The 23,845-nt window shown below is 37.1% G+C and overlaps 1 protein-coding gene across 1 annotated transcript in view; it reads right to left on the minus strand.

The window, feature by feature from the left end:
* Positions 1 to 23,845, minus strand: part of LOC131048739 (uncharacterized) — a 109,364-nt gene that overhangs the window by 33,969 nt on the left and 51,550 nt on the right. Inside the window, exon 2 of the mRNA XM_057982805.2 lies at positions 18,428 to 18,607. Coding sequence (XP_057838788.2) covers positions 18,428 to 18,607 — 180 coding nt within the window. The remainder of the gene's footprint in view (positions 1 to 18,427; positions 18,608 to 23,845) is intronic.

Below are 23,845 nucleotides of genomic sequence, written 5' to 3' on the forward strand. Positions count from 1 at the left end.
CTTGATCTTCAAGAGTCCAGCAGTTCCAGTGAGGAGGAGTTCGCAGATGATTAGAGGCCTCCATTAGCTACATTTTGAGTTTTGTCATTTTGTCTTTGACTCTAGTCTCTTTTGTAATGCTATTGGTACACGTATTTGTATTTGGCTACTCATTGTAATGATGAATCATGTAATCATCTTTATTATTATAGACTTTGCAATGGCATCAGATATTCGTATTTTCGTTTTCCTTTTTCGATATTCATATGATAGAAATGAGAAATCTCCAATTTGACAATTTCATTTGTCAAATTTTATTTAGCATTTAGCAATTAGTATTACTAATCTAAGTAATCTTGGTATTTCCTATAGTTTCATTTGAAATCTAATTCTTATACTGTTATACTGTTATACATCTTTTCAAAACTAGTTTTTCAAGTACTATATGTATATATATGAGCACCACCACCCCGCCACCCCCCCCGCCGCCATCCCCTCACCGTCCCCAAATTTAGGCCCTTGGTCCCCCCGTCCCGGAAACGCGTCCCCCCCGTCCCCCCGTCCCCAACGCCCGTGGAACACTAATTATAAACATGTTTTGTTTTTATATTAATCATTTTTTAGAATTTGTATCAAGTCTAGAATAGGGTCTTTTTTTATAAGCTGTTAATTGCCGTGTCATAGATGTAAAAGTGTCAAAAGTAATATGCAAAATTATAAAAATTGTTTCTATTATCATTGGAGTGCATGATCGGTGGTACCCGACACTCCTTTAAGAGGTTCAGATCAAGGAGGGAGGATATATTATTTCCTCAAAATTGACGAAATGTGCCTCAAAAGCCAAATTTGCTAAAGCAAGTAGCAAATCTATTGGAGGATGGAGGCATCAGAGGTTGGAGGTCAATCAGTGACCTCTCATCAGTCATCAACGACGGGGTCGCATGCATGATATGATGACAAATGTACAATATGTAGTGTGTTTTTTCAGCTTTTTAGGATGGTGTGTGAATGTTGAAAAATGATTGTACTAGAGAGTAGATGACAGTAGAGGTCCTCTGACTACGGTGATCCTCCAACTGCCTACTTCGTTGGAAGATGATCAATCAATGAATACGCTCATTGACAATGGTGATCATGTGCAGCAAGCTCTAGACAGCAAGATCCAGACAGTAGTATGCAACATGATATGATCCGCTTTTCAGTGCTCCTGGTTGTGTGAATAAGTGGAAATTTCACATTATGGGGGGGAATAATAACCAATGTTTCATTCCCATTTCGTGCCAAAATGGCTGAAGTCAAGGGCAGCTTCTAGTGGTAGTGGCAGTTGTCTGTGTTGTTCAAGATCGAGTGGCAACGATCAATAACAGTGACTACAATTAAGAACATTGTGTTCTTATGGAATGTAATGTGAAACGTGTTCTAGTATGAGTTTTTCAGATTTCTATGTAACTTCCCTAATGTACAAGCATAGTGAGGAACAAAGCACCAAAGTAAGCCAGTTGATGGATCTTGAAAGGGTTTGTGGGAGAATCCAGCAAACCACACGAGGTGGACAGTTGATGGGTTCCCATTCATATCCAGGTTTGTGGTAAGCCTATGTAAAAACCATGAAAGGTTGATAGGAGGTGCCTTTCGTTTTAAACCAAGGTCATGAGAGTTGGGCTTACTACAGATGAAGGGTGTGAGTTCTACCATGTTCACACTAAGGGGGGGAATGTTGAGAAATGCATTGTTAGTGTTCAAATGGATGCATAAAAATAATAATTTCGAAGGGTTATTGTAGTTTGTTATTAGAGTAGTCATACGAATATATTGAGTTGTTAAAAAACTCTATAGATTTAGGAAAATTGTTTATGGAGTTTCCTACAAAATAGGATATGAAAATCCCATATATATGTAATATGCATTGTGTGGAAGATGGGTAAGGAGCACGATATTATTTGTGTTTAGTTTTCTCAGGTTCCATTTATCTCTACCCATATTTTTAATACCTTTGCCTCTATCCAAGCAACACCATTCCCAACATACAACATGCCTCTTTCTTTTACCTTTGCCATCTGACTATAGGAAGTTTCTAATTAATTAGTGAACATTTTCAATTTGACAACCACCCAATAGCCAAATAGAGGCATAGTAAATACTAAATACTATAGGATGAAAAAAAAAATTGACAAACTTGGAATCTCCCAACCATAGACCTACTGATTGTTCAAATTCAAGAAGAAAAAAAACAATTTTGGAAAACATCCAGTCCCACATATTTTTCAAAGATGCATTAACAGAAAAAGGGATCCCAAAATCCTTTACCTGCTTGGAAGGTCCTCCTCATTACCAACTATGAGGTGACTCAAACCAACTTAGCAGAATGGATGCACTTTCAGGAATATTGGCCATTAACGCCAAACAATATATTAAGTTACTAAAATTCTCTTCCTCTAGTTCTTAGAAAAGAGCAATATCATTGGCAAATTGGATATTCAATGATTTTCTTTTGTCCGGTATGGATATTCCTTTAACCATATTCTCAAGGAATCTAGATCTTAAAATATATTGAAGAGCATCAAAAGCAATGAAAAACAGAGCAAGTGCTAGTGGGCATCCTTGTCTGATAAACCTTTGTAAAATGAAACATTCAATTAAGGATCCATTAATGTCTGAATATAAGCATCAATGAACAAAGATTAACCATTTTACAAAAAAACTGAAGGCATCTAAGATCAACGAAATTAAGGACCTGTTGTGATGTTTTCACACATCCCCCCATTGCAAATAGGGGCCCCCTACTTTTTAGGTCCTCTTGGTCTTTTGGTTTTGGTCCTTTGGGTCTTTCCGCAACAATCTCTTCAGTCTCCCTGGTCTGCAAGTGTTTTGATGAAATTTGATCAAGTCTACAAGTCATTTGAGTGAATTTGGCTAAGTCTGGAACTTGTTTGGTCTATTTTAGGGTTTTGCCCTTCAGACTTAGGTTTGAGGTCTTTTCCTTAGGGTTTTGGGAAGAATTTCTAAATTTGTCAAAATTCCTTCATCCTAATCAAAATACATATCAAATGAAGATAGGGCGCCAAATCAGGGGCAAGGAGGAATTTCCAATTCCTTATGAATTCCTCCTTCATAGCAAAAAACCGCCCAAGTTAGTGCATGGGCGCCAAATTGACCAAAAGGCCTTAGACAAAAATTCCTCTTCCCTAGCCAAACTGTACCCAAGTCAAGGAGGAGGGCGCCAAAATGATGAGCAGGAGGAATTTCCTTCCAAGCAAAAAAAAAATCCTTCTCCAGGGCCAAATTCCGCCCAAGGTTGAGCAAGGGCGCCAAACAGAGGTCAGGCAGGAAAAGACTGGAGAAAAGGCGCTAGAAACATGAGCCGAGGAATTTTCTCCTCCAAACAAAATTCCCTCTACAAGGAAATGCACTCCAGGAAGCAAATGGGCGCTAAACAGAGGCCAAGGAGGAATTTCCAAGCAAGATAAAATTTCCTTCCCTTCATGAAAAACATAAAATTTGTCTAAGGCATAGGGAAAATCCTTCCTCGGGAGGAAAATTTCAAATTTCAAGAAATTTCTTCTCCAGTTCAAAATGTGCCTAAGGTTGGAAATAGGATGTGAAAGTCAAGATCAAGGAGGAATTTTTCAAAATTCAGAATTCAAGAAAATTCCTTCCTCAAGGAAGAAATTCGCCCGAGTTGAAGAATTCTAGGAAAGTGAAAAACTGACTAAGTGTTGGAAATTCCTTCCTTCAGGACAGAATTCTTGGAAATAGTAAAAATCGGCTAAAGCATGAAGAATTTCCTTCCTCCAAGACAAGTAGAAAATGCAAAAATATGGTCAAGAAGGAAATGTCAATTCCAAAGAAATCCTTCACCACCTTCAAAATGTGCTCAAGGACAAAACAGAATGTGGAATTCAAGGCTAAGGAGGAAAATTTCAAAATTTCAAAAATTCCTTCCACAGGGAAGAAATGTGCCCTCGGTGAAGAATTTCAAGGCACGTGAAAAATTGGCAAAAATTGGCTAAGAGAGGATTTTCTCTCTCCAAGAACTCTAGACAGGATAAAATTTCTCAAACATGGAAGAAATGGTCAATTGATGGAAAATCTTCCTTCAAGGCGAGGTGTGCACGAGAACATGAGAAAATTCCTTCAGGACAAAAATCTCTCTACAAAGATTTTCTCTCTCCTAGAATTCCAGACGTACAGGAATCCTTCAGAAGTGGAAAAGATTGTTAAGGCAAGAAAATCTTCCAAAATGTCTTTTGTGAGCCCGGAATGGAAAGATTCTTGTAAAGGATGAGTTGGTGACATGCAAAGAGAAAATTATGTATTAATGAAGCACAACCCGAAAAATTATAAAAGTTCCTATGATGGCGGGGTCCATTTGCATGGCGAGAATCTATTGAGTGCATGATGACATGATGGTGCATTTATTGCTAGTGGACATCTTGATCGAGTAGTGGCATACTTAATGCATGGCGGCTACCATATTCGAAGAAGTGATGGCTCATTTATTACATAGTGGGCAATGTTTTGAATGCAAGGGGTATTTAATGCATTGTGGGTCCCATTTTGAGCAAAGGATAATTAATGTAAAGAGCGGGATTCCTCATTTATGACTCTCCCCACTACTTGGAGTCATGTATTTGGGAATTTATTGGTCAAACCCTAATTAGGGTTTGCATGTTCAATCTTGGCCATTGATTGGTTTGTAATCTAGGTTGTCTATTTTCCTCCTGGAGACCTATAAAAGGGGTTCACCCCTTCATTTGTAAAGGGGTCTTAGCAGGGCAGCGAGTGATCACCTTGACACAGGGGCCACCCATAATTTCATTGATGAGGGACTCGTGGCTAGGCGTGGTATTCAAACAGAGGAGTTCGAGGGGTTTAGAGTGAGTGCCAGATGGATTTATTCTCACATGCACCAAGAGGATTCTTAACCCCCCCTTGAGGTTGAATGATTATGAGTTTAAGACAAATTATTATGTTGTTGGCTTGGGTGAGATGGATGTCATCCTTGGGATGAAATGGCTTCACATGATTGAGGAGTTTTACCTCAATGTACGCACCATGCAGATGAGGTTTGAGGTAGATAGGAGGAAGCATGTATTGAGGGGTATGATAGATGGTAGCATTCGCACAGTGTCCCTGTGGAGGATGGAGAAGTTGATTCGCCATGAGCAGGCAGAGTGGGCAGCAAAGTGTGTGTTGATGCCTACCGTAGTTGAGCAGCAAAAGAGAGATTATCCCCCACAAATTAAGGGGATATTGACTAAACATAGTAAGGTGTTTAGTGACATTCCACCAGGTAGACCACTAGACAGGGGGATTGAGCACATTATTCAATTAGAGGAGGGGGGCAAACCCATCATCATCACCCCATACAGACACCCCAAGCGACTCAAGGATGAGATAGAGAAAACAATAAAGGAGTTGCTTGGTATGGGGCATATCAAACCCAGTAAGAGCCCACTGGCATCAGCAGTTGTGTTAGTCAAGAAGGATGGGACTCTTCGCATGTGCACTGACTACCAATCCCTGAATAAGAAGACAATTAAGAAAGATACCCTATACCCCGCATAGATGAGTTGATTGATGAGTTGCACGAAGCATGTTACTTCTCCAAGATCGATTTGAGGTTTGGATACCATCAGATACGGATGAGGGAGGAGGATGCAGAGAAGACAACATTCAGGTGTCACCGTGGGCATTTTGAGTTTCTGGTTATGCCATTCAACCTAACCAATGCACCAACCACATTCCGGTCATGTATGAATAGGGTGTTCTATCATCAGTTGCAGAGGTTTGTTTTGATATTTTTTAATGACATTCTGGTTTACAGTCGGTCTTGGGATGAACACTTCAGACACATGGAGGAGGTGTTGGATATCCTGGAGAGGGAGCCCTTGTATGCCAAGGAGTCCAAGTGCGAGTTTAGGATGACAAAGTTGTTCTATTTGAGGCATATCATCAGTGCAGAGGGAGCCAAAGTCAATCCGGAGAAGATCCAGGTTATCATGGATTGGCCTCCACCCAAGAACCTTACGCAACTTAAGGGGTTCTTTGGGCTATGTGGTTTCTATCAACGCTTCATCAAGGGTTTTTCGCAATAGGCAACACCTCTTACAAGCTTGATGAAGAAGGGGGATTTTTGTTGGTCAGATGAGGCACAACAATGTTTTGATAAGTTCAAGCGGTTAATGAGTTCTTGTCCAGTTCTTGCTATACCAGACTTCACCAGACCGTTTGAGCTCTAGTGCGATGATTCAGGTGAGGGCATTGGGGCAATGTTGATGCTGGATAAACACTTGATTGCTTTTGAGAGTCGGAAATTGAGGGGGGTAGAGCGGAGTTATAGTATATATGATAAAGAGATGTTAGCCATCATGCACGCATTGGCTAAGTTCAAACAGTATCTTATGGCAGCAACTTTGTGGTTAGGATAGATCATAATAGCCAGAAACATTTCCTTAATCAGCGTGACCTCAATGATCGGCAGCAGAAGTGGGTTAGTAAGCTACAAGCTTATGGCTTTGACATCGAGTATGTCAAAGGAAAGAAGAATATAGTTGTTGATGCCCTATCGAGGTGGCCTCATTTGTGTGCCATCGGTGAGATTACAGATGATTGGTGTGGGCTGATCTCTGCTAAGTATGCAAAGGACACATGGGCAGCTGGTATTGTTGATGGTTCAGTACAAGATGACAGGTATACTGTTGTAAATGAGCTTATCATTTAAAAGGACGGATATTTTTGGTATCAAGATGAGCGATGAAGAGGAAGATTTTGAGGGCCTTTCATGATGTTCCCATGGCAGGACACCCAGGATACTTCAAAACTTACAAGCAAATTCGGGAACGTTTCACATGGAAGGGACTCAAGACAAAGGTTCTTCAATATGTCAGAGAGTGCCCTGTTTGTCAGCAAAACAAGCAGGAACATTCCTTTCCAGCAGGACTACTGCAGCCCCTACCCATTCCTGACAAGAAGTGGGAGTGTGTTTCTATGGATTTCATCATAGGCTTGCCCAAAGCAAGGACTGTATTTTCGTGGTGGTGGACAAGTTGACAAAATTTGCTCACTTTTTTGCGATTACCACCACATACACGGCAGTACAAGTTGTGGACCTGCTCTTCAGAGAGGTATTCAGACTCCATGGGTTGCCTCGGAGTATAGTCAGTGATCGGGACAGCAAGTTCATGAGTCATTTTTGGTAGGAAGTATTCAGACTCAGTGGGACAGAGCTTGGTCTGAGCACTAGTTACCATCCACAGACAGACGGGCAAACGAAGATTGTTAATAAATGGGTGGAAGGATACTCATGGAACTACATAGCAGAGCAGCAAAAGGTATGGATTAAGTCGTTACATTTGTGTGAATACTGCTACAACACCACTTACCACATGTCTATCCAGATGACACCATTTATGACGCTGTATGGGTATGATGCACCCAACTTTTTGGATTTGTTACTAGGAGACAACAGAGTGCCTGGAGCCAGAGACCTTCTACAAGAGATTCAGGACATTATGAAGTCTCTGAAAGAGAATATTCAAAAGGCACATAATCAACAGAAGCAGTATGCTAATCAGAGATGAGTGGAGCATTCATTTGAGGTGGGTGATATGGTGTATCTCATGTTGCAGCCCTACAGACAGTCCACTCTCAAGAAGCATGGTGCCAAGAAACTCAAGCCACAATATTATGGACCATTCAAGGTTATCAGGTGTATTGGTGAGGTGGCTTGTGAGTTGAAAGTCACCAATTGAAAGTCGGGTACATAATGTTTTCCATGTGCCTCGCCTCAAGAAGGCGATTGGGCATAATGTGATACCTTATACAGTGCTACCACCCCTTCATGAGGAGGGGAAATTGATTTTAGTCCCTGAGGCTATTGTTGATACCTATGAGAGGAGATTGAGGAAGAGAGTTATCAGGGAGTATCTGGTGAAGTGTAAGGATCTATTGGTAGAGTATGCGACATGGGAGAGTGAGCAAATCTTGCAGCACCCGGCATTGAGGTTGCTTGAGGAAAAGAAATCTTGGGGAGGGAGGACCGTGATGTCCCCTCCTTAGACAGACTAGATGGCAGTTGGAGGTTGGCCTATTATTGGTTCCCGTAGGCCAGCAAACTGTGTAGGGGGACCACTCAGGGGATTACATGGACATTTCAGGGCTTTGTGAGCCAATTTGGTCAGTTTGAAAGTCTCCTAAATTTTAGGAGGGATCCCTATTTTTTAGGGATGGACTGGGAGTGTCCAAGACACATCAGGATACCCCCGGAATCATCTGAGAAACTTTTGGCACAGTTCCTATTTTTTAGGAGGGTTCCTAAATTTTATAAGGGCACTGCCAATTAGCTCACAGTGGACAGGTGTCTTCAGATAGAACTCAGAACGGAGTCCAGATAAGCAAGTTCAGAATAAATTGGAAATAATTTAATTATTTCCTAAGATTGGTTTTAATAAATTATTAATTAAATGATTGATTTAATCACCTATGATTATAATAAATTAAAATAAAAGCCTTGGGCCCTTTTCCCTAGGCGTTGCAACTTGTGTTATAACTTAAACACATTTGGTCCCTTTTTAATGAATAAGCACCCCTCAAGCTGCATCAATCCAATAAGGAGGGAGATTTATTAATAAACTTGATTAAGTTTATTAAAATAAATTAAGTTTAAAAGCAATGCAAGGAGAGAAAGTTTGAACCCAAAGTTACCCCAAGTTTTTGGGACGGGGACGGCAGGGGACGGCGGGACGCGTTTCTGGGACGGCAAATTTTTTTGCCAAATTTGGGGACGGCGGGGGACGGCAAAGGGGACGGCTATATAAAATATAGGAAAAATTTCAAATATATAGGAAAATTTCAAATTTCTAAATGTTCATATGAAAACATGGATAAAGCATGCATACATACATTATATTCATATGAAAACAATAAAACATGGATATAGCATGTGTATGATACTATGAAAAGTTGAAAACATTTTAGAATGTAAATTCTGAACATACAACATTGTTGATACTCAATAGACAATATGCAATTATGCATTCATAAATCAGAATTTCAATTCATTCACATTGTCAATATGCATATCAGTAGATTCGGAGGTTAAATTTTCCCTACTTCTATCGACGCAATTTCCCCCCATATTTTTCAACGGGGGTTTGGGGGCAGCGCCCCTTGCACGCTCCCTGTTGTGATACAGGGCAGGGTCAAGGGGCAGCGCCCCGCGAGGCCAAAAAAACTTATTCTTTAATAAAGGCGTTGGGTGTTATTTTTCTATTGACTCGCCAAGTTTGGAGATTTTCTAATCTCTGTGTCAAAATGCCCAAAGGCTACACTACTGCCATATAGTTTCATTGTCAAAATTATGAATTAAATTAATAAATTTAAAATTTAATTAATGTTATCTTTTAATTTTATTTTTTTTAATAACAATTTGAATTAATAAGGGGCCTCTATTAGAAAATTTAAATAAAAAATTAAAAATACAACTTTTTAAATTTTTTTAATATTTTTTAAGGGCCTTAGAATGGGGGACGTATGGCCGTCCCCGGGACGGATTGGGGAGGTCCCAACCGTCCCCGGAATGTACGGACGTCCCCCAGAGCTAGGGCAGGTGTCCCCCCGTTTCGGGGACGTCCCCTCAAAAAACAGGGCAATTTGGGGACGGGAGGAAACGTCCCCTGGCCGTCCCCAAGTCCCCGAAACGTCCCCGGGACGGGGACAGGGGTTTTCAGGTCGGGGACGCGTCCCCGGGTAACTCTGTTTCAACCCCTTTGGAGGGAAAATGGAATGAATAAAGGAGAATTTGGATGCCATTTTCCAGTTCATTCAGTTCATTTTTACTTGATCATTTTTAGTGGAGGAGCTCTGAGAAGAGTTTTCTACAGAAGTGGCTTCCAGGAATGATAACCCTCGAAGGAATTAAGAGTTAGACGAAATCCCAGCTCTCCTGGTAACAGGAAACACCATAAATCTGACTGGGCATCAGTGCTTTTCAATTTCAGAGGGAAATACATTGCCTCAGACTAGTTTTCAGGCCAGAAAACAATATATCAGACTGCAGATCTTGTGCTGGACAGCATTTCTAATTTTATTCTGAGTCAATTGGGAGCAACCGTACAGCTACAGGCTGAGCTCACACCCTTATCATAGCTGGACATTAATTCTGCAGCAACATACAGGAAAATTCAGGAATTCAGATCTGTATTTCTGCGTTTGACCTCTGGGCGTGTACATTCCAGATCGGCCACACTTCATTTACCATACAGTTTGGTGTCCAAACCCCTACCCATCCAATTTCTACAGTGGAGACAACAGTAGACAGTAGCAGGACAAAGAAAATTCGACCAAGTTCTGCTGTTTACAGATCTGATCTGTGTTTGGCCTGGTACGGATTTGAAAGGAAAAATCCTAAGTTACCGGTTCGGGTACGGATTCGCGAATTCGGCAACAAAAAAAAAAAATTATTGGGTACGGGTTCATCTGTACATATATATATATATATATATATATATATATATATATATATATATATATATATATATATATATATGAGTTATATATATATGTTCAATATACACAATCCATACAAAAATAAAATATACAATGTGACTTTCCATACATAAATGATAAATGATAAATGATAAATCCATAATTGCCAATGCCAATAAATATTCATATATCACAAATGTAATCAGTAAACTAATAACTAAAGTCTAATATCATATTCATAATTTGCAAAAAAGATAATATTCAAGTTTCAAGTCTTTTTTAAAAAGTCATAAAGGGGCGAATAAGAGTTTTATTATAAAAAAACTATTTTAAAAAGTCTTTTTTTAATTGTTTTTTATTGTTTTTTTGACCCGTGGGCCCTGCTTTTTGGGAAACCACAGGCCTGGGTTCACACGGGTCCTCCTGGGTTCGACCTGGGTTCCACCCGGGTCCTTCCCAGGTGGCCGGGTTACCCGACCACTTGGGAAGGACCCGGGAGGAACCCAAGGAGAACCCGGGGAGAACCAGGACTGGGTAAGAACCAGAACCCGGACCCAGGCCAAAAGGGGAAGAACTGGTATCTTAGGAAAAATGAAATAAAAATTCAGATTTATTTACTTTCCAGTTCAAGCTTTAAGTAATTTTCCTTGTAAATCTTTTTCAGTCATTATAAATTTTCTACATAGCATTCATAACATAAAACACAAAAAATCAGAAAAAACTCAAAACTCAGAGATTCAGAAAAAAAAATCAGAATTACCAAATTTCAGATTACAAACCCTCTAGAGTCTAAACCAATCTGAAATTACCCAATACTGTAGCAGAACACTGTAGTTGTACAAGACAGTGTAGCAGCAGTATGAACTACTGTAGCAGAGGTACAGATTACTGTGGCAGCAGTACGGACTGCTGTAGCATGCTTTGAAAAATCATAAAATCTTCAAACCCTTCACAAATTTCATCAAATCTTTTACCAACCAATCAAATAAGCACAAATGTGAATTGTGGAATGAATCCACCCAATAGGCTGAATGGGTTTTCGTCCAAGCAACCGTCTTACCCAAGGGTTTTCGTCCTAGGGCATGCTGAACCTACAAACACAAGGTCTCTGAAAGAAATAACAAAACTCCAGATGTCCAAATGACTTGCTCTCATCTCTTTTTAAAGGTTTAGCTGGATCTTCTAGAAAAATCTGATTAAACCTCCTTAAAACTTCTAGAAGAAACTTTATTTAATAAATTAACTTTATAATATTTCATTTATTTTTCACTCAAGTCACTTTAGGTAAATTAAAATAAACTTATCCTTGGGACTTAATTTTATTAGAACAACTTTGAAATAATTTAATTAATTAATTTATTCCCTTATAATTGTGCACCCTAACCTACGGGAATAAAATAAGTTAGAAATCTCTACTAGATGTTCACTCGGAAAAAGAGGACATTACATGTCTTGTTCCACCACCTCCTCCTAAAACGAACAATTAATACAAACCATTACACCATTTCTATTTATATCTTGGTTAGCCTCATTATAAGAACCAATGCAGTTGAACCATCTAAGAACAAATTCAGTTGAACCGTCTGAGCCTAAATTACTAGCAGCATTGGACGACAAGTTGGTTTTTTATGCCTGAACCAACTTGTTAGCCAATTTTTTTTCTTTTGATTTCTCAAAGGCAAGCTCTTGAGCATTTTTCGTTTTTGGAATACCAAGAGAATCTATTGCGGGTTCCAAATTATCATCAATGCCATTAGTTACCTGAGTAATTTGAATTTTGACAGTCCTCAACCGATTCTCCAATACTATTTTTATTGGAAACCTCTTATTCAATTTCTTATTTCATAAGCATCACAATATCACCATCCTGGAAATTGATTTTTGACACACTTTTAGTTTACTATGTTCATGGGATTTGTTTCCTTTATTCATTTCATTGAATGCGGCTTTATTTCCTTTTGATAATTTAACAGTTCTAGGACAATTTTTTTATGCCGTTCTTTTTTAAATAGGAAGTATGCATTGAGTTGGCCAAAACACTCAATTTCACATTTGTAATTAGAGTTTCCCAATCAAAATTCTATGAAGTCGAGAATCTACATCCAAGTAGTTGGAGAAAGGAGTTTCCTAACATTCATATGGGGAAGGGTAGCCCTAGTTTCCTCCACTTATGTAACTTTCTATACAAGATTAAGAAATTGGGATAGAAATGTCCACATTTGAGGTGGAACATTTTACAATAATCCACCTAGGTACAGAACAAGCTAATATCTCCTCATGAGAAACTTTGGGAGACCAAAGGACCATCTTGAAGATTGATTTCCCAATATTCCAAAACTACTTGCTTATGACTCTTTTTTGCTTATTATGACTTTTTTAAATATTACAAATAACTCTTTTTGAATCATTCTACAATATGAGATAGAAATTCCCCATTTTTTTGCGCACACATTCAATAATGAGTCATTGAAAAAAAATTTGCTTATTATGATTTTTTTTTAAATATTACAAATAACTCTTTTTGAATCATTCTACAAAATGAGATATAAATTCCCCATTTTTTTGCGCACACATTCAATAATGAGTCATTGAAAAATTCGCTGTCGGACGTGTCTCTTTGTCCATATAGCCAAGAAAGGTAGCACCGTTCTCTAATCTATATTCTTTTTAAACAACTTTTATCATTTCTTCATTAGAATCAATTCAAAGAATTCTTGGCAAAGGGAGGTCCTTATCATCTTGTTGAATTACAAATTATTATCCCTATGGATAACTTTAAAAAAAACATCAAAAAAAGATGTAAAATCCTGGCAAATATTTTATTTTTTTGAAAAAAAATATTAATTTCTATTGGTGAATCTTTCCTTTTGTTTCGAAAAAAATATTAGTTTTGTTGGTGAATTTTCTTACATCACAAAAATTTTGTAGAAAATCTTAAGGAATCTTGAAAAATAATAGGAAAATGTATTAATCATGGCAAGTCCTTCCATTTTTAAAAAATAAAATATATATATCTTTCATAGAAAAGTAGAACCCTAAAGGTGGAAATCATTGATAAGTTTAAGGGGTGAACTCTATAATATCTAATTACTACCATTAATTTAAAATATAATCTAATAGCCCTCGTTGTATTCTATGAGATAAAATGGACCCATAGTTTGTAATGCTCGTGGAGCCCAAAACTGCTTTTGGACCATTGATTTCAATTGAGATTAACATTCCAAAAACAATTTCAGCTCCCATGAGTATTACAAAGTACAAACTATAGGTACATTTTACCTCATGGAATACTGTTAGGGTTAGATTATAATTTAAATCAATGGTGGCAACTAAAGATTGGTGATATGGCCCTATAGTAACTAATAGCTATGATATATTCTTGGTGAACTAATTTAAATTTCTATAATGACATGTAAAATTTAGGCCAATTTAATATAATCATGTAACGAATATTGTGGCGAAATTTTGAGTTAAAAACTTTTTAAAAATGAATGCTCTAGTGATTTAAATAAGACAAACAAAAAAAAATTTAAAATGTGCCGATTTAGGTCACCTTAAAGCTTGAACTATTAGCCAAATTTTGATTCCCAAATTTCAACTATTAGACAATTGGTGAATATTAGCCACTAAAAAATCACTGAAATTTCAATTTCTTCTTCCCTATCTTCCAACGCCTCCTTTGATTCTAGCCTCAAATTTGACTATCTCTAGCAATGCTTCTACAGCCTAGGCATTAAGAATATCTTTGTAAGATTTCCTTTCCCTTTCCACTGGTTTCTCCACCTTCTCCATACTACCTTACATTTTTCTGCCAGCCTAAAAATATTAACTCTAACTATTGTAAGGCATCAACAAGCCCCCAAGACGTACGCCACCACTACAGCTCACACATACACCAACAACCTAGATTAAATACAGATTTTAATGGTAGGCGTAGTCATCAATTTAAAAAAATCCAAAACAATAAAAAAATGACTTGCAAAGTTTAAAATCATAAAAGGAAATATGACAAACAAACACCCCAAAAATCAACTCCAATCATCCAGTCAAAGAAGAATTTGAGACAAAATGCACCAAGCACAATGTAAGAACACTAATCAGAGTCGATTCTAGCAAGAGGAGCATCTCTCAAGTTATAAGTGGAGGATGATTGTTCGTCTCCATTGCCAACCTCAGAGCTCCTCCTCTCCCAACCTCAAGCACCTCTTTTCTAAAACGCTGACAGAAAATATAAAACCATCAACAAAGAATTCAAAATGAGACCTACAAAATAGAATTTCAGCAAATGGCATACCAAGAGACTTTTTGTATCTTTGTATGACTTTGTACTAGTTAATTAAAACTGGAGAGTCTAGAATAAAATCCTAAAAGTTACTTATATTTTTTCAATTCATAAACTTAATTACTAGTACATTTTTTTGATGCAGTATTTAATTTAGATTTACTATCTTGTCTAATTAATTGATCCACGCTTATGTCCACTCAGGTCCCCCTTTAATCCCATTAAAGGTATTCATGAGTATTTCAGTATCTCTTAACACCATTATAGATTTCCATATTTTGACACAGATGGGCATATTATATACTATTATAATCTCTAAATATGTTCTTTCAAATGATTATAGCTTCCATTTCATAATTCTATGTTGAATTACATCTTTTCCCAGGTCCTCAAGAAGATCCTCAATTTCATACTGTGGCCACAAGGTGGCTTAGTGGTATCCTTCTTAAACTCAAGTTTCTGATGTACCATTGGAAATCCCTTGTGCAATGGTGTAGGCTTCATCAACGAGTTGCTACAAGTTTGAAAAGGGATATTGTTGGAAATATTGTCATTGATGTCAAGGGCGTTCAAGAGATATATCTCATCATTGATGTCAAAGATAAAATGTTAAAAGTATATTGTTCAAGTGTTGTCATTAATGTGGAAGTTGCCATTGATGTCAAGAAGATGGCATAAGGTGACTATGGCTATTGCTATTTAAAATATGATGATGCATTGATCATATTCAAGACATTAATGTTGAAGGCTGTGGTTGAGGCTTTTTAAGATCACCTGCAGTTGTGATCACCCTCAAGAATGATAAAGCTTATATGTCATAATATTGTCATTAATGTTGAAGGTAGATTTCATTATGGCAGTTTTGAGTTCAAGGTTGAAGGAAATTGCTGTAGGCCAAAGACAATTTATTGTTGAAGAAAAAAATTTGGGCCAACTGGCAAGTTGAAGGTGGACATTTGGATGAAATTAAATAAATAAATTGTTATTTATTTTTGGCCCCCAAGATGGACGTTTGAAGAATTTTGAAAGGACTTTAAAATAATTAAATAATATTCATTCAGGGGGTGATCCCCATATTAGTCACCCAAAAAGAAGACTATGACAAGCAGCGATTTGAATAAGCAATTAAAAACAAATATTATATAAGACAAAAGGTTTTTCTGTGTAGCACATAAGACAAAAATCAAATAAGACAAATTTATATTATTTACCATGTCTTTTTCACAAAGAAAGAAAGCAACGATAGTCAAAGAAATTTCCTAAAAGACAAATTTGTCTTATTGAAAGAAAAAGACAAATTTACTTTGTCTTATATAAAGACAAGACATGGCAAAAACTACGATTATGAATGAAGTGAAAAAAGTATTATTTGTTTAAAGGAAATCAGTTTTGAAAAGGTGCGATCTGCTAATAAAAGAGGAACGAATTGTTTAGAGGGGGATTAAATTAGTTCTCAAGGGCAACGATCATTTATTAACAAAAGGTTATGTCCTCTCAAAAGGACATCACTATTCCAAAGGATATATATCTTCATAGGAATATGACGATATAATAAGAGAATTTGTAATGTGAATAAGTGAGTGAGTATATGAAATAAAAAGAAGTTTTTTAAGAGATGTGTAGTGATATAAATATGTGAAGTGTATTTTTGTGCGATTAAAGAAGATATCAAAAGCCAAAGAAGATATCAAAAGGCATGTCTTTTAGATATAAGACATATTCTGAAGGTATTTAAAGAGCATCTAAATTACTTGAGGAGTGAGTATGCGAGATACATGTGCAGTGTGTAAAAAATAAAGATATACTTGACACCTACAGATCTGCAAATCAGAAGAATGTTAAATGCAGAATATGTGCCAAGATACATGAAGAATATGTGCAGATTACGAAATTGAGGAAAGCAGAATTTAAGGAGAATATATGCAGACTCGTGAAGAAAATATAGACAGATGCATGAAGAGAATGTATGCAGATTTGATAGCAATGAAGACCTGTGAAAGATCATAGCTGATTTATGCAGCATATTGAAGAAATAATAGAGTTAGTGATCAGTTTTCTGTGGCAGATTTTAGGGAGACATTATTGCAGATTTGAGGAAGACCTCATATCAGATTTATGGGAGACTTTATAGCAGATTTGTGAACAGGCTGTTGTGGTCATTTCATAGCGAATAAAAAGAACAAGTTGAGAAGATTGGGCTCATCCATCATCCTTGAAAAGGTGGAATACTGAATGAGGGGTTAGTGCCTCTAGTGGGCAAGTGCTCACAAATCAGAAGTGGGAGTTAGTGCTTCCAGTGGGTTGGTGCTCACAAATTCAGAAACGGAAATTGGTGCTTCCAGTGGGTTGGTGCTCACAAACTAAGTTAGGGATTGGTGCCTCCAGTAGGTTGGTGCCTACAAACATTGTAAAAGAACAATTATATAAAACTTAAAAGCAATAATTTGCCATGGTTTTCTCCCATTTGGATTTCCACGTAAAACATTGTGTTATTGTGTTTTTTATATTTGCATGATTGTTGAAGGATAGTGAATTATGTGGCTATTATGATTAATAAAGTTTAAATTGGTAAAATTTATTGTTATCCTGATTCACCCCCCCTCCTCTCAATATAACTGTGTGCTCTTCAGATACTTCCAAACAATTTATTGTGCCTACTAAAAGTGGATCGTTTCTTTATTCTTAATGTATACTTAAAAACAAAATAACATTCTACTTTCAGAGACATGATCAAGAACAAATTGATGGTAATTGTTTTAAAGCTTAAGTGTACATGTAAAGGCCGTGTCCCTGCATTTTCATTCACCCCATAGAGACAAATTTAAGATCCCAATATAGAAATAACATTATAACTTGCCTAAACGCTCCCGCATTAGTAGAATGCCATAATAACTAGTTGCTTTAGCATTCATAGCTTTTTCTTGCTACATTGTATCCTGCTCTATCATTTTAAGACATACAAATGTAATATTCTTTTATTTCTAAGTATGGGATACATCAATCTAATTATAAAGCTCACTCCATTAGGACTAATATAAAAAGCATAAAGTGTGATCTAAAAATTAAACAAGGTTGATAAGTGCAATATATGCATGCTGGTTATTCTTAGCACCATTTGCTATGAGTTGCTAACCACCATAAAAATTAGAAAAATTTCCAAGAATAGAACAGTGAAGACAATACAATTTTTGTTTCCAAGAACCGATTTTAAAATTTATCCACACATAAATCTAAGAAACATAACATCCAGTAACTGGGAAATCAAATTCAAAGAATCTTCCAATAACACTTCTTCCTGTTCTACCATGTTTCTAGATTGTATCCATATAAGTACTCAATGTTAATCTTCCTCCCTACCGACCCCCACAAAAACCCAATTTTCCTAGAGTAAATTGATACTGGGAGATGATTCCCACACAACATTCTGATGTTGGGTGGGTTTCCTGGACCTAACTAACAACCCCATTAAAAGTTATTGGTAAACTTAATTAACAATTAACACGATCTTGCCCCTTATGATGAAGAAAATTTAAATCTCAGAGTAAAATAAGAAATTTAAACATATTTGTAAAGCAACTGAATGAATTTTCAAAAATATCTACTTCAACTGATCCTGTAATAATTGAAATAAAACAAGCTCTATAAATCTCTGCTAAAAGGATTTTCAGTAGTACATACCAATTTGTAATAACAAATTCCACGATTGGCATAACAGACTGAACGAATATCATTTGCCATTGGATGATCTGGAGCAATATCTAATGCATTTGCATATTGCGTCAATGCCGCTTCAAATTCCCCTGCTCCAAACAATCGATTGCCTTCAGCTTTTGCAGCACTAGCTTGTTCTAATGACCTCTGTTCCATAAAGTCAAAAAACAGTAACCAACTCTACAATTTAGTCATATATTTCAACTTCTGTACAAGCAAATATCTACTGAAAATTAAGCTTAAGGCACACACTATCACAAAACAAAGTGAAGAAATCATCGAGGGGATATTTAAAATAAAGATATGCAAAATGTGCTACAGTAGTTTCACCCATTTGAAACATTTGATACATGTTCCAACAGCTTTGGGGTCTCATGCACAATCGGTCAAAATTTCAAATTTCACAATGAAGACAGTGTTACTTTAATAAATGGAGTTTTACCTGAAACCAATACTGTTTCTAGTATGTATATTATAACTGCTCATAACTTCAATTAAACAAAAAAAGAGATATTATGCAAGCAAACATCATTAAAGAAGCATAATGAAAACCTTAAGTTGAAACTTGAAAGAAACTTGAGATTTATTTAGGAAGAGTTTCAGTTACAAAAAAAGGCATTGTAAGCCTCTTTCAGATGGCTCCGAAGGATAACCTGTTACAAGCCCAAATTTACAATCTGCCACTATAGTGAACCCAACAGATCTGAATCATAACAACACAAATTTGCTTATGATGCTTTTTTCAATGCAAGATACTAACAGTGACTATATTGTCGGTAAGTGGGGATACTATCCCTTAAGAGGAAGAGTTTTCAAATACTGGATTTATTATCCAACAAGAAACAGCACGAGGGGATGCTGCAAAACAAACTGCTTTTTAAGGTGCGTTTGTTTCATTCTTTCATTGCCTCAAAAGGAAGGTCCCTTGATCAGATCTCATCTCCTCGGGATGAACCACTGGACCATTAAATCTAGAAATAACGATTGAGAACCAGGGTTCAAAGGCCTTCTCCATCACGAGATGCCATGCCAAACCTACTCATTCGACGTCTCTTTCTCAGGGGTGAACCCAGTTGGAATGTCCCACTATGGAATAAGAAAAGAAGACTGAATTCTGAAAGCATTGTAATAAGATGAAAAAATCTTGTCATTAGCTGCAAAGTAAAAATCATGAAAGAATATCAAAACGCATAGTAATAAGATGAAAAAATCTTGTCATTTGCTGCAAAATTAAAAATCATGAAAGAATATCTATGTTACCCTTAGTTTCCGGGACGGGGGGACGGGGGGGACAGGGAAAGGGGTTTACGGGACATTTTTCTTTTTTCTCGGAATAGGGGATGGCAGGGGACGGAAATCTAAAATTTATATAACCCTTTCAGCTTTAACACCACATTTTCAACAGTATTTTTCTTCCCCCGAGTGCTACTGTGAAAGCTCCTCCCATCCAATAATGTTTTTAGTTTTTGTTTCTCTCACTGGGAATGACTTTATCGATATCATATAGTATTATATCGATATCATACTATATCGATATCATATATTATATTGATATAATACTATATCGATATCATATATTATATCGATATAATATTATATCGAAATCGACAGTGAAACTGTGAAAGTAAAAAAAAATAAAAAAATTTAATCGCTTACTGAGTTTGTTTATTATATTATTTAATATTTATTAATAATTATTAATTATAGGATTCGGAGGATACTGCTGATGCGGGCAGTGGTGGCTCTGTTGACAGTGACGCCATACGTGAAATGGCTACAAGGGAGGTTTGGATGGAGGAGCGCAAGCCTATCAAGGCTTTTGGGGAGAATGAGTGGGAAGTGATCAGATGTGCTGTGTTTAATGGTAACATGGAGCCATTTAGAAGGATGACGGAATCTGATGACTGGTGGCTCCCTGAGAACTCTACCCACAATGCTATCAATATTGGTGAATTTGCAGCTGTGATATATAATGCAGTTAGTGGACAAATGTAACGGGTCTGTGGGTAATGGGATTATGCTTTATGTCTGTGTTGATCACTGGTTGTTTCGTTGTCGGGCTTGGGTGTTCATAGGTGTGTCTATAGTAGTATATGGTAGACAAGGCTAGTGTGGCAGATGCCTCAGCGATTTTCTTTAAAAAAATTTAATTGCTTTCCTTAATAAAAAAATTTAATGGCAGCATCTGGAAAAAAAATTTTAAAATTGTTTTTTAATTGTCTCTACCGCCGGAAACAGCCATCCGTCCCCAGGACGGTCAGGGGACGGCTTGGACATCCCCAGCTGTCCTAGGGATGGTCAACGGTCCCCAAAAAAAGGGTTGACCATTTCTGAGTTTCCGGGATGGTTTCCGAAAATTTTCGGGGATTGAGGACGGCTTGGAAACATTTCCGGCCATCCCCAAGTCCCCGAAACGGTTTCCGTTTCCGAAACATGTGCCTTTAGGCCGGAAACGCGTTTCCGGGTAACACTGAAGAATATCAGAAGGCATTGTAATAAGATGAAAAAATCTTAGCTGCTGCAAAATTAAAAATCATGAAAGAGTATCAAAAGGCATTGTAGTAAATAGAAAAAATCTTGTCATTTTCTGCAAAATTAAAAATCATGAAAGAATATCAACTACCTATTGTTGAAGAGACTATAGAGTATAAATTTATAATATATGAGTTGGGTGAGCCAAGGCAGCTAGAGTCACTGCTTCCAACTTGGCCTGTGACTCTGAAAGTTTAAAGAGAATTGCAGACTCTTAACATATGCTCTGAAACAATCCCAACTACATGGTACCCCTCCATTGTCCTTCAGAGAGGCTTATAAGCTGCTCTCTTAATGCACAACTTTAACATATCTCTGTATTTTGTAATGTGCATAATTCCTCTATTTATAAATTCAGGTGCCCAACATGCCTATACAAAAATAGCTATTCCAATCCATATTGGAATGAAAAGTTGACCTTCTGCAACCATTGCCACAAACATATACAAACCTCCTTAGTTCCTCTTGTTGACTTGATATAATTCAACTTGCCTATTATCAAACCTGCCAATCAAATTTCACCTTGTAATTTTTTTCATTGTCTAATTGACCAAAAGCAAGCTTCACTTGTGTTATAATACAAACAAGACATTAGTTATCTTCATATCATCATCATCAACATCCAGTTTTTAAGAGGTATGCACTTTTCCCTTTATTTTAGATAAAATACCGTCACTCAATATCATGTTATTTGATGAAGCATTCCCATCCCTTACCTTCTCAAAATAGTATTTATCAAAGTCCATATGTCTCATGGAATACTTGATCTTAACCATGTGCCATCACTGGGATAAAATTGAAACATTTGAAATTGATGCAAGAGCATCTAAGGTGTAAGAGCAATCTTGCATCACCCAAAAACATTGTCTTCCACACTTCCACATCTGTTTGTTTATTTCAAGGTTTACAATAATGTTCTAGTCATCAATTGATCACCACAACTTATGATTTTTGTTCTAGTTGTCCATTGTAAGGCTGTATTCAATAGTACTAAAACAGTCCATTTCATACTTCATTATACTTTCTTGTATTGCCCATTGCGTAACCGGAAGAGGCTGGCTTCGCCGCCTATCTCTATTTCATATTGTACTCCTGTCCTCCAACTGAATAAGTGGTTGAGTGATAGTTTCGTTATTCCTAGTGCTCCCACTGAAAAGTGGTAGAGTGATTGTCATTTGCTTAATCTCAGTCTTCTTGGCTTTGTTATTGGCTGGTTAAACCACCAAGTAGTTGTTTAATTTCCAATATTTCATTATCCCGCTGATAAGTGGAAGTGGCTGGTCCAACCGCCAACATGTATTGCTCTTTGTATTTCATCTTTGCTAACACTAACGGGTTAAATTGTTGTGTTAAAAAATTGAAAAAATTAAGGGGGATATTTCAACTATCATCACCCAATATAATGTTATTTGATGAAGCATTCCTATCCCTTACCTTCTCAAAATAGTCTTTATCAAAGTCCATATGTCTCATAGAATACTTGATCTCAACCATGTGCAATCACTGGATAAAATTGAAACATTTGAAATTGATGCAAGAGCATCTAAGGTGTAAGAGCAATCTTGCATCAACCAAAAACATTGTCTTCCACACTTCCACATCTGTTTGTTTATTTCAAGGTTTACAATAATGTTCTAGTCATCATTTGATCACCACAACTTATGATTTTTGTCGTAAAGGTACATCAGAGTTCTAAACTCGCTCATTGCTGTAATAGAGTTCAATCAATTCAGTATTTCCAATTTGCGGAAACCTTGCAAACTTAAAGGCAACTATTGATTACATTCTCAAGCTCATTGGTCCCAAGGAGGTTCATGGTACAAACCTGTTGTGACGTATTCACACATCGCCCCATTGCAAATGGGGACTCCTACTTTTTTTCTTTCTGGGGTTTGTTTCTAGGTCTTTTAGGGTTTTGTCTATTAGCCTTTGCATGCTGAGTGTTGCCAGAGGGATCACTAAGAGAGCAGGCTCTGTTTTAGCTAAAGGTGAGTCAGTGGATGCTTCAGGTTAGGGTCATCTTTGAAAGTCTTCCTTAGGATAAAGTTTTGCTCTTGTTGCTAATTGTGTCTTGTTTGAGTTTGAGGAGGTCAATAAAGCTTGGTGAGTGAATATCATCTTTGAAGGTCCGAGTTAAGTCAAATTGGTGAGTGATGAAGTCTGGAATGTCATCCTGATCTTCAAATGTCCTGAAATTTGGCGCTGTCTAGAATGTCATCATGATCCTGAAATTTGACTAAGTCTGAAAAATTGAAGAATCCTCCAAAAACTAGATTTTGCATTATAACTCCTGGAGGTTCGAAACCACTCTCAAACATCCTGACAGTATATATGGAATATAACTTATGACATTTCCTTATGTCTTTCTTCTTTCTTATACTTAAATGTTATATTCCATATATGAATCCTGACGGAGAGACCAAAATGTCAAATTTCGCTCCTGACCCTTCCAAAGGGTCCAAAGCGAGTTTCAATTTCGCTCCTGACCCTTCCAAAGGGTCCAGAGCGAATTCCTCTATAGGGCATTCTACTTTGATCCAAACTTAGAACTAACTCATTCCCAGGCATTATTGAGGGCAAAACACTTATTTGGAGTGAAGAAATATGAAAATGAAGTCAGGATTTGAGCATAAGAAGGAATTTCGTTCCTAACCCTTCCAAAGGGTCCAGAGCAAAATTCATATGAGACCTTTTTTTCCTTCACAAAAGCTCGAAGTGAAAGCTAACTTGGACTGGAGGATGATCAGGAGAGGCCTAATAAGTTATATCCAAGCCAAAGAAGGGAGGAAAAAGGTAAAATGAGCCTAAAATGAGAATTTCGCTCCTGACCCTTCCAAAGGGTCCAGAGCGAAA

This window comes from Cryptomeria japonica, chromosome 7 (assembly GCF_030272615.1).
Source record: "Cryptomeria japonica chromosome 7, Sugi_1.0, whole genome shotgun sequence".
NCBI lineage: Eukaryota > Viridiplantae > Streptophyta > Pinopsida > Cupressales > Cupressaceae > Cryptomeria > Cryptomeria japonica.